The sequence below is a fragment of the Mesoplodon mirus genome (assembly GCF_964341445.2).
Source record: "Mesoplodon mirus genome assembly, chromosome: 13".
Classification (NCBI taxonomy): domain Eukaryota; kingdom Metazoa; phylum Chordata; class Mammalia; order Artiodactyla; family Ziphiidae; genus Mesoplodon; species Mesoplodon mirus.
The window spans coordinates 48,287,444-48,300,190 of NC_138989.1; the positions used below are offsets into that span (position 1 = coordinate 48,287,444).

The 12,747-nt window shown below is 34.5% G+C and overlaps 1 protein-coding gene across 1 annotated transcript in view; it reads right to left on the minus strand.

Annotated features, from left to right (window-relative positions):
- Window positions 1-12,747, minus strand: part of CCDC178 (coiled-coil domain containing 178) — a gene marked incomplete at both ends in the record, with an annotated part of 366,144 nt that overhangs the window by 269,983 nt on the left and 83,414 nt on the right. Inside the window, one exon of the mRNA XM_082640606.1 lies at window positions 10,452-10,635. Within this exon, the coding sequence (XP_082496732.1) occupies window positions 10,452-10,635 (184 nt within the window). The remainder of the gene's footprint in view (window positions 1-10,451; window positions 10,636-12,747) is intronic.

Genomic DNA, 12,747 nt, shown 5'->3' on the forward strand with positions numbered 1-12,747 from the left:
TCTGTCCTCAAATGTTTGCACCATCAACATGCTTTATTTCTATCATATTTTTCAGGTTTATTTACTCCCTCATACATGTGTCAGGAAAATAAACTTTCCTGATACTTAACTAAGGGGATACCCGGCTGCCATTTGAAGGACTTACATCTTAATATACCTTCACACTACTTCTGTTTTATCTGTGCCTTGACACTTTTTCCCAGGCAACATGTACCACTAATTGGATGTTCCCAATATTACAGTTAATGGCTTCCTTTCACTCAACTTTGACAAAGTATTCTGCCTCTGAATGTAGTAGGGAAGAATCTTAGTAAACTAAAATCAAATGGAACAAATGTAAAAGAGTACAAGATCTAAGTTGTAAATATGTTTCATAGAAAGGGCTAAAGAAGAGTGATTATGCTAGCAATTAAAAGCATAAATGACTCTGAGCTTCTAGGCTGTTTAAACCAGAGGGAAACATGAAACTTTAGAGAATGCCTAATTATTAATAAGAGAAGGAATACAATTTTATCAAGAAAAGTTTTCTCTTAGTTCTGAAATCTAAAGTAAACTAGGTGCATAGATTTTTGACCATCTTGAACAGTAAGACCATTCTCATTAGTATGAAAAAACAAGCAGCAATGGTCAATTTTGACCATTACTTTTACCAACCTTTGTTAAAAGCCAAGGATGTAATATCAGCTCATAACTCAATAAAGGCTATTGCACATGGGTCAAAAGTAATATCCTCTAGACTTTACTAGGAAGCATAAATTCTCAAGAATCAAAATGAATAAATTATCAGAATGTCCATTTTATAACCATTTAAAAAATACCACCAGTTTCATCTGGAATTGTGACAGAAGTTACATAGTGCACAAATCAAATTTTGCCTTATTAAAGTTGTTTTGTTCTGTCCATTGAATAAAATGGACTTGCTCTAAAGAGGCCTGGAGTGGCAGAAATTAGGCTCTTCAAGAAAGCTTTTAAGAAGGTTTTGATTTTTACTTTGCTCAAATAAAGGCCCTATAAATTTTGATTCAGAGACGAACAAATAGTATTTGAAGGCAGGACCAAGATTTTTCTCTAAAAATGAGTTAAGTGTTGGTTGAAATATTTGAAAAAGAACTTAAGCGAAGTTACAAACTTCTAAACTGTAAAGTTATAGACCATATTACCGTGGCCAAGAACATTCTAAGGACATAACACATTGTCTTTTCCTAGCATTAAAAATACTACTCAGCCATAAAAAAGAATGAAATAATTCCATTTGCAGCAACACAGATGGACTTAGAGATTATCATACTAAGTGAAGTAAGTCAGACAGAGAAAGGCAAATATCATATGACATCACTTATATGTGGAATCTAAACCATGACACAAATGAAATTATTTATGAAACAGAAACAGACTCACAGACATAGAAAACAAATTTATGGTTACCAAAGGGGAAAGGAGGTGGGGAGGGATAAATTAGGAGTTTGGGATTAGCAGATACAGACAACTCTATATAAAGTAGATAAACCTCAAGGTCCTACTATATAGCACAGGGAACTGTTGATACAGTCAATATCCTGTAATAAACCATGGAAAAGAATATGAAAAAATACAAATATATTTATGTATAAATGAACTACGTTTCTGTACAAGAAACTAGTACAACATTGTAAATCAACTATACTTCAATTTAAAAAAAGAAAAAAAGTGACCATTAAACATCTAAACAAATTTTAAAAAAGGAATCATACACATATATGTATAACTGAATCACTTTGCTGTACACCTGAAACTAACACAGCATTGTTAATCAACTATACTCCAATATAAAATAAAAAGTTTGAAAAAAGGAATCATACAATGTCTGTGATCAGACAACAAGGGAATTAAACTAGAAATCCATAACAGAAAGATAACTGGAAAATCCCTAAATATGTAAAGACTAAAAATCATACTTTTAAATAATACATGGTCAAGGAATCAATCTCAAGAGAATTTTAAAATATTTTTGACTAAATAAAAATGGGGATGTAATTTATCAAAATTGTGATATGCAGCAAAAGCAGAGCTTAGAAGGAAATTCATAGCATTGAATGCATATATTAGAAAAGAAGAAAGATTTAACATCAAAAATCTAAGTTTCCACCTTAGGAAACTATAAGAAGAAGAGCAAATTAAAATCAAAGTCAGCAGAGGAAAAGAAGAGGAGACATAATTACAGGTCCCATGGATATTGTAAGGATAAGAAAGGACACTGTGAAAAACTCTTTGCTGAAAAATTAGATAACTGAGATGAAATGGACCAATTCCTTGAAAGACACAATCTGCCAAAACTCATACAAGAAGAAACAGATGATCTAAATAGGCCTGTTAAAGAAATGGGATCAATACTTAATAACCTTCCAAAACAAAGGCATCAAGCCCAGAGGGGATTATTAGTGAATTCTACCAAACATTTAGGAAAAAATTATACTAATTCTCTACAATTTCCTTTGGAGGATAGAAGCAGAGGGACTACTTCCTAACTCACTCTACGAAGGCAGCATTACTGTAATACCAAAACCTGACAAAGACATTACAAGAGAAAACTACAGATCAATATCTCTCATGAAAATAGATGAAAAAATCCTCAACAAAATATTAGCAAATCAAATGCAACAATGTGTAAAAAGAATTATACACCATGACTATGCAGGAATTATCCCAGGTATGCAAGGCTAGTACAACATTTGAAAATCAATTGATGTAATCAATTATATCAACAGGCTAATGAGGAAAAAATCACATGTTCGTAACAATAGATACAGAAAAAGCATTTGACAATATCCAACATTCATTCGTGGTAAAAACTCTCAATAAGTTAAAATAAAGAGGAACTTCCTCTACTTGATAAAGAATATCTACAAAAAATCTACAGCTACCATTATAGTCAATGGTGAAAAACTCAAAATTTACCACTAGGGTCAGGTACAAACAAGCAAAGATGTCCCACCTCAACAATCCTTTTCAGTATTGTAATGGAAATCCTTGAAAATGCATTGACAAGCAAAGCAAATTAAAGATATACAGATTGGGAAGGAAGAAATAAAACTGTCTTTGTTTGTGAATGACACGACTGTCTATGTAAAAATTTGAAAGAATTATCAAAAATACTTCTGGAACTAAATAAGCAATTATAGCAATTAACACAAAGTTAATACACAAATATCAATTGTTTTCCTATATAATAAAAATAAACAAGTGCAATTGTAAATTAAAAACACATCATTTAAATTAGTACTCCCCATAATGAAATACTTAGATATAAACCTAACAAAATATGTACAAGAGCCATATAAAAAAACTAAAAAACTCTGATAAAATTAAAAAACTAAATAAATGTAGAGATATTCCATGTTAATGCATAGGCAGACTCAACAATGTTAAGAAGTCAGTTTACCCTAACTTTATCTGTAAGTTCAATTTATCCCCTATCAATATCCCAGCAAGTTATTTTGGGGATACTGACAAAGTAATTCCAAAGGAAAGGCAAAACACCCAGAAGAGGCAACACCATATTGAAGAAAAACAAAGATGGAGAGCTGACAACACTCAACAACAAGACATACTACTATGCTACAGTATTTAAAACAGTGTGGTACTGGCAAAAGAACAGACAAATAGATCAATGGAACAAAACAAAGAGTCCAGAAATAGACCCACAGAAATACAGTCAACTGATCTTTGACAAAGGAACAATGAGTACATAATGGAGCAGAGACAGTCTTTTCAACAAATGAGGCTTGAACAACTAGACATCTACATGCAAAAAACCTGAAGCTAGACACAGACTTTACACCTTTCCCAAAAATTAATTCAAAAAGAATCACAGACCTAATTGTAAAACGCAAAACTACAAAACTCCCAGAAGATAATAACATATAGGAGAAAACCTAGATGACCTTGGGTATGGCAATGACTTTTTAGATATAACACCAAAGGCATGATCCATGAAAGAAAGAATTGATAAGCTGGACTTCATTAAAATTAAAACTTCTGCTCTGTGAAAGACAATGTCAAAAGTGAGAAGACAAGACACAGACCAGTAGAAGGTTTTGCAAAAGACACACATGATAAAGGGCTGTTATCCAAAATACTACTGAAAAAACCTGAAAACTCAATAGTAAGAAAATAAACCTGATTTAAAATATATCACAGACCTTAATGGACATCTCACCAAAGAAGATATACAATGGCAAATAAGCATATGAAAGATGCTCCTCATCACCTGTCATGAGAGAAATGTAAATTAAAACAACAGTGAGCTAGTTCTACAAAACTATTACAATGGCCAAAAGCATGACCACTGACAACAACAACTATTTGCGAGGATGTGAAGTAACAGGAACTCTCATGCATTGCTGGTGGGAATGCAAAACAGTACAGCCACTCTGGAATCCAGTTTGGTAGTTTCTTACAAAATTAAATATATTCTTATTGGAAGATCCAGCAATCAAAGTCCTTGGTATTTACCCAAAGGAGTTGAAAACTTATATCCACACAAAAACCTGCACATGGATGTTTATAGTGGCTTTATTTTATTTTTATTTATTTATTTTTTACATCTTTTTTGGAGTATAATTGCTTTACAATGGTGTGTTAGTTTCTGCTTTATAACAAAGTGAATCAGCTATACATATACATATATCCTCCTGTCTCCTCCCTCTTGCATATCCCTCTCATCCTCCCTATCCCACCCCTCTAGGAGGTCACAAAGCTCCAAGCTGATCTCCCTGTGCTATGTGGCTGCTTCCCACTAGCTATCTATTTTACATTTGGTAGTATACATAAGTCCATTACACTCTCTCACTTCATCCCAGCTTACCCTTCCCCCTCCCCATATCCTCAAGTCCATTCTCTAGTAGGTCTGCATCTTTATTCCTGTCTTGCCCCTAGGTTCTTCATGACCCATTTTTTTGTTTTTAGATTCCATATATATATATATATGTTAGCATACAGTATTTGTTTTTCTCCTTCTGACTTACTTCACTCTGTACGACAGACTCTAGGTCCATCCACCTCACTACAAATAACTCAGTTTTGTTTCTTTTTATGGCTGAGTAATATTCCATTGTATATATGTGTCACACCTTCTTTATCCATTCATTTATCAACAGACACTTAGGTTGCTTCCATGTCCTGGTTATTGTAAATTAAGCTGTGATGACATTGTGGTCCATGACTCTTTGTAAATGATGGTCTTCTCAGGGTATATACCCAGTAGTGGGATTGCTATGTCATCTGGCAGTTCTATTTTTAGCTTTTTTTTTTTTTTTTTTTTGCAGTACACGGGCCTCTCACTGTTGTGGTCTCTCCCGTTGCGGAGCACAGGCTCCGGACACGCAGGCCCAGCGGCCATGGCTCACGGGCCCAGCTGCTCCGCGGCATGTGGGATCTTCCTGGACTGGGGCACAAACCCGTGTCCTCTGCATCGGCAGGCGGACTCTCAACCACTGCACCACCAGGTAAGCCCATATTTTTAGCTTTTTAAGGAACCTCCATACTGTTCTCCATAGTGGTTGCATCAATATACATTCCCACCAACAGTGCAAGAGGGTTCCCTTTTCTCCACACCCTCTCCAGCATTTATTGTTTGTAGATTTTTTCATGATGGCCATTCTGACTGGTGTGAGGTAATACCTCATTGGGTTTTGATCTGCATCTCTCTGATTAGTGATGTTGAGCATTCTTTCATGGGTCTGTTGGCAATCTGTATATACTCTTTGGAGAAATGTCTATTTAGGTCTTCTGCCCATTTTTGTATTGGGTTGTTTGTTTTTTGATATTGAGCTGCATGAGCTGCTTGTAAATTTTGGAGATTAATCCTTTGTCAGTTGCTTCATTTGCACATATTTTCTCCCATTCTGAGGGCTGTCTTTTTGTCTTGTTTATGGTTTCCTTTACTCTGCAAAAGCTTTTAAGTTTCATTAGGTCCCATTTGTTTATTTTTTATTTCCATTTCTCTAAGAGGTGGGTCAAAAAAATCTTGCTGTGATTTATGTCATAGAGTGTTCTACCTATGTTTTCCTCTAAGAGTTTTGTACTGTCTGGCTTTACATTTAGGTCTTTAATCCATTTTGAGTTTATTTTTGTGTATAATGTTACAGAGTGTTCTAATTTTATTCTTTTACATGTAGCTGTCCAGTTTTCCCAGGACCACTTACTGAAGAGGCTGTCTTTTCTCCATTGTATATTCTTGCCTCCTTTATCAAAAATAAGGTGACCATATGTGCATGGGTTTATCTCTGGGCTTTCTACCCTGTTCCACTGATCTACATTTCTGTTTTTCTGCCAGTACCACACTGTCTTGATTACTGCAGCTTTGTATTATAGTCTGAAGTCAGGGAGCCTGGTTCATCCAGCTCCATTTTTCGTTTTCAAGATTGCTTTGGCTATTTGGGATCTTGTATGTTTCCATACAAGTTGTGAAATTTTTTGTTCTAGTTCTGTGAAAAATGCCATTGGCAGTTTGATAGGGATTGCAATGAGTCTGTAGATTGCTTTGGGTAGTATAGTCATTTTCACAATGTTGATTCTTCCAATCCAAGAGCATGGTATATCTCTCCATCTGTTGGTATCATCTTTAATTTCTTTTATCAGTGTCTTATAATTTTCTGCATACAGGTCATTTGTCTCCTTAGGTAGGTTTATTCCTAGGTATTTTATTCTTTTTGTTACAATGGTAAATGGGAGTGTTTCCTTAATTTCTGTTTCAGATTTTTCATCATTAGTGTATAGGAATGCAAGAGATTTCTGTGCATTAATTTTGTATCCTGCAACTTTACCAAATTCATTGATTAGCTCTAGCAGTTTTCTGGTAGAGTCTTTAGGATTCTCTATGCATAGTATCATGTCATCTGTAAACAGTGAAAGCTTTACTTCTTCTTTTCCAATTTGGATTCCTTTTATTTCTTTTTCTTCTCTGATTGCTGTGGCTAAAACTTCCAAAACTATGTTGAATAATAGTGGTGAGGGTGGACAACCTTGTGTTCTTCCTGATCTTAGTGGAAACGGTTTCAGTTTTTCACCATTGAGAATGATGTTGGCTGTAGGTTTGTCATATATGGCCTTTATTATATGGAGGTAACTTCTCTCTATGCCTACTTTCTGGAGGGTTTGCCAATACTTGGAAGCAATCTAGATACTTATCAGTACGTGAGTGGATAAAATGTGGTACATCTAGACAATAGAATATTTTTCAGTGCTAAAAAGAATTGAGCTATCACGTCATGAAAACACATGGAGGAATCTTAAATGTATATTAGTAAGTGAGAAAAACCAATCTGAAAAGGCTACATATTGTATGATTCCAACTATATGACATTCTGTAAAAGGCAAAACTATGGAGTAAAAGATCAGTGGTTGCCATGGTTTGGGGAGTGGGGAGAGGAATGAATAGGCAGAGTATAGACGATTTTTAGGGAAGTTAAAATACTCTGTATGATACCATAATGATGGACATATGCCATTATACATTTGTTCAAAATAAAGGCATGACACAACATCAAGAGTGAACCATAATGTAAACTATAGACCTTGAGTGATTATGATGTGGCAATGTATGTTTATTGATTGTGCCAAATGTACCACTCTGCTGGGGTATGTTGATAATGGGTGAGGCTATGCATGTGTGGAAGCATGGGGATATGGGAAATCTCTGTCCTTCCTTCAACTCAATTTTGCTGTGACCCTAATACTGCCCTAAAAAAACAAAGTCTTAAAAATCATCCCTAATATGGTTATTTTGAATTTTTGAACCTGACTCAATCTTTGTTGGTCAGAGTATATGTGCAGTTAGTATCCGACTGACTAATTTATTCCAAGACCAGCATCAGAAGACTTTGTCCCCAAAGTCTACACAGCTATTTAAAAGCTAGGCTACATTGGGCAAATCACTTCACCCCAAAATGAGTGTATTAATAACAACCACACAGAATCATGAACACTAAATTAATTAACATGTATAGAGTCCAGCGTATAGTAGGCTTGCAGAAAACTCTGTTTTCCTTTCTACTGCCTTCCTTCTTTTCTACTAAGTTTCCACTTAGTTCTAATACCATCATTTTAACCTGGAACCAGAGTGGCTTGATATTTTACTTTTCTAGCAAAATTCCAATATGTTCAAGCAAAAATCCTCCAAATTCTTGCAGCTTGAACAGAAATCTTCTACTGAATGTTAAGAAGTACTTAACATCTGATGAAAGCTTTCAAGATTCTTTTTTTGTTACAATATCACATTCTCCAGACAATACTGGATGATTTTCTGTTCACACCATAATTGAACACATATTATGCTTTTATTGATTTATCTCCCATCACTCTCAGCTAATTTTATCCTAAGACTTGGCTAATCATGTCTTTTCTGAATAGAACAGTTATTGGGATTGAAGTTATGGAAATATTGGGGCAAATAATCTTTAATAGCTGGAATATCCCAGAAAGTGCTAGATATTTTGATTGTTCAGGGTTGCTTCTAGTTTAAGACTGCCTAAAACTTATTGGGCATTTTACAGATGCATTTGAAAAAAACATAATTCTGAAAGTCTACTTCTAAGGCTATAAAAGGTTATTTTTCAGAACTAGCTCGTATGTGGTATGGCTCTAATTAATTTCTGGAAGACATGTATCAAGGACTAATTTCAGGCCAGGATCAACAAATACACAAAATTTTCTGCAAGAAAAACATGATGCCCTGACTGAGAAAATTATATAGATTTTCATTAATTAGACAATGAAAGACAGTGAGTGGGTCATTGCAAAGGCAGAAACTACAAACAGGAACTACTACAAACCTGAATTATTTAAGGACTATCTAGAAATTTATTTTTAATTCATTACCACTCTGACACAGATACACATGTATACATCTAGAAATTTAATGCCCTATATATTCAACTCAGAGATTAGCAGACGTGTTTAGCAAAGGGGAACATTTCCTAGATGGAGTAATTTCTTTCTGTTGCTTCCTTCTAGTTATCTCTCAGCCATACAGTAGTTAAAGGACCTGATGAACAATTTCTTCAATTCGGCTTGATCTAGCCAGAAAGACACTTTGCTTTGGGTTGGCAATTTGGGTTGGCAAAGCAAGTATAGTGGAGTCACATTAAATTTGCACTTAACCTACATATTGTAGTTTGTGGCATCAGGAAATTTTAGAATAAACAGTTCAATGCAATATCCTTCTTAATAAATTAGTGCCTCAGGTTAGTGAAGCAGTACGTCTGAAGAATTAAAGTAGGTTGTGACAGTTATGGGGCAAATACATGAATGATACCATGGGTTTCCTGTCAACTGAATAAATAAAAACATTAAGTGGCCACATCTGTGTATGATATCTTCACTGATAGTCTCAATGAAAAAATATTAATTGATGGCCATAGAGAAACACATGTTAACGAAAAATTAAAGCAAATTATAAATGACATCTATAATATTGCTATATATGCTAAACCACGTATATAATCACATTCCTTATATTTCTAAAATGAGTTTGAGGTTATTTTTACTATACATAACTTTTATTATACTGATTTTGAAACATATATGATATGAACATCCCATTGAATAACCCATGGGAAGGGACACAGGCACAATATACCAAGTCAGTCGGAGAGCTGGACTCAGTATGGGAAGAAAATCCTGGTGTCTCAGTACAGAAACATTTACTGGCAGACAATCTACATGTCCTAAATTTAAATAGCACAAGACAAAGTCTTCAGTGAAGACAGTGTTACTACAGGGCTTGGACAGAGAATACAGACTCTGTATTTTACAGTACCTGTATGACCAAAAGTCTTTAATAAAAAAAAAACGCCAAAGATGGAAGAGGTGCGGATGTGATGTGTGATGGACAGAAGTAGCCTGTTAAAGTGGTCCCCTGGGGTGGGGTAAAACGGAGTTGACTTTGATAGTCTCTATGCCAAGTGGCAGGGAATGGCTATTTGTCATCTCTCTCACGTAGGAATGGATTAGACGCATATGAGCAGTTGTTTTTGCAGCACTGTGGTCTACTAATTGCTTGGTACCCTGGAATCTAATAACTTGCAGGCCTAATGTAGGTACTCCCTTTTCTTACATTGGTAAGTGTGCAAGGGCACTTCCCAGCATCCCTGCTTCCTACCAGAGACAGAACTATTATACGTTAGATATGTAGGATGAGACTGAACCAAGCACCGCTCTCTTCTGGTGATCCAGGTAGTTCAAGGTTGGTGATAGAAAAAAGTAGACACGAGTGTTAATTAGCTACATTGAGCCCCATTTCTCTTCTATTCAGGCTGGACCTCTGAAGAAAACTGATTTTCTTCTGATTTATCAGAAGGAGTGACTTTTTTGAAAAGACTAATATAACTTAAATTAAACTCTATCAATATTAAATCAATAAAATTCAGGCTCATTACCCTTTTCATAACTAAGAAGAACACAGAGATACAAACCTTGAATCTCCTTCTCACTTCTGCTATTTTCTGTTCTAATTCCTCTGTTTTAAATCTGGTTAGGTGGAAAATGGCACCAATGTTATAAGCTTCCTTGTATAGTTGTTTAAGAAAATCTTCATTTTCTGACCTCAGTTGCAACAAAGATTGGATTTCAGACTCGAGCTCTGATTTTTTCCTTATACTGTTAAAAAAATAAAGCAAAAACACTGATATGATTATTCCAAAACAGTATACATTTAATAATAGTAAAAAAGAAGGTCATTTTTTATGTTACCAAAAATGCAAAATAACCAGATACTTAATCAAAACTTGCATAGAGAAAATATAAACCAAAATTCCATTTATTTTTCTTCTTCTCATGATGGCTACCTCTAATCATTAGGCTATGCTCAATCTTAGGAGAATAAGCATATTAATAAGAAAGGCCTGGGGAGCCAAGAGGCTCAAATTTTGGAGCACTCATTTACTTCTACAGCAATCCATCCTTTCTAATCTTATATAACATTGCTACTAAGAATAATAAAATATAAGAAAACAAATATTTTTATGTATTTTATATATATTTATATATATATAAAATAAAATATAAGAAACAGCCCATGAAAAAGAGAAACAAAACTCAACAAAGGAAAACTAATAACTAAAACAAAACTCTCAAAAAGAGAAACAATAGCTAAGGGAAAAGAGTTAATAGAGGGAAAACAGTAAGGCATTATTATCATTATAAAATTTTCAAAAACACCGAGAAATATTTACTAAGCTCTATGGCAAATTAGTTGTTTCTTGTCCAGATTGGATAACACCTTTGTTCCAAATACAGATTGAGGCATACGATATAAGAATAAAATACTAAAAAGACATAGCTACAGTCACAAATGAGGTAACCATGCCTGTAGAATAGAAATGGAACTGGAAAAGCAAAGCAGGAGTTGAGGAGAAGCAGGAAGAAACTAGCTGAAGGTATTCCACCAGATGGGTTACCAGGTCAAGGTTCACTGCATCACAGCAGGGGTTTGTGTGAGTTGCACTCGTTTGTGAAAGAACCAACTCACTGACGGAGGCTATAAGTTCATACAGAGCTAGGGCATTGGGAGAGAAGACCCAAAGATCAAGAACTCAACCAATGGGTAAAGAAGGAATCAGAAGGGAAATCAAAAAATATCTTGAAACAAATAAAAATGAAAACACAAAATACTAAAACTTACAGGATACAGCAAAAAGAGTTTTAAGATAGAAGTTTACAATGATAAATGCTTACATTAAGAAATAAAGATCTCAAATAAACCACCTAACTTTTTACCTCAAGAACTAGAAAAATAAGAAGAAACTAAGCCTAATGTTAGGAGAAGAAAAGAAAAAAACAACAGAGCAAAACAAGTGAAATAAGTCAAAAACAACAGAAGAGATCATCAACAGAAAGAGGTGTGTTTTTTAAAATATATAAAAATTGGTAAATCTTTAGCTACACTAAGAAATAGAGAACTCAAACAAAATCAGAAATGAAAGGGATCACATTACAACCTATACCATAAATACAGAAGGAATCTAAGAGACTTATGAACAATTGTATGCCAAAATTTGGGTAACCTAGAAGAAATGTATACATTCCTAGAAACGTATAACCTGCTGAATCATGAAGAAATAGAAAATATGAACAGACCAATAATAAGAAAATTGAATCAGTAATTTAAAACTTCCAATAAAAAAAAGCTATGACCTGATGGCTTTACTGGTGAATTCTACCAAACATTTGAAGAAGAATTAACACAAACCTTTTCAAACTCTTTCCACAAATTGTAGAGGAGAGAACGCTTACAAACTTATTTAATGAGGCCAGCATTACCTTGACACTGAAGCCAGAAAAACAAACTACAAGCAAAGAAAATTATAGGCCAATATCTCTGATTAACACAGATGCAAAAATCTTCAATCAGAATTCAACAGCACATTAAAAAGATCATATACCATGATCAAGTGGGATTCATTCCTGGGATGCTAAGATGGTTCACATATGTAAATAAATAAATGCAATACACCACTTTAATAGAATTAAGGATAAAAACCATATGATCATCTCAATAGGTGCAGAAAAAGCATCTGACAAAATTCAACATCCATTTATGATCAAAACTCTCCACAAGGTGAATACAGAGGGAATCTACCTCAACATAATCAAGGCCATATATGATGAGCTCACAGCTATTATCATACTCAGTGGTGAAACCTGAAGGCTTTTTCTCTAAGATCAGCAACAAGACAAGTGTGCCAACTCTTACCACTTCTATTCAACATA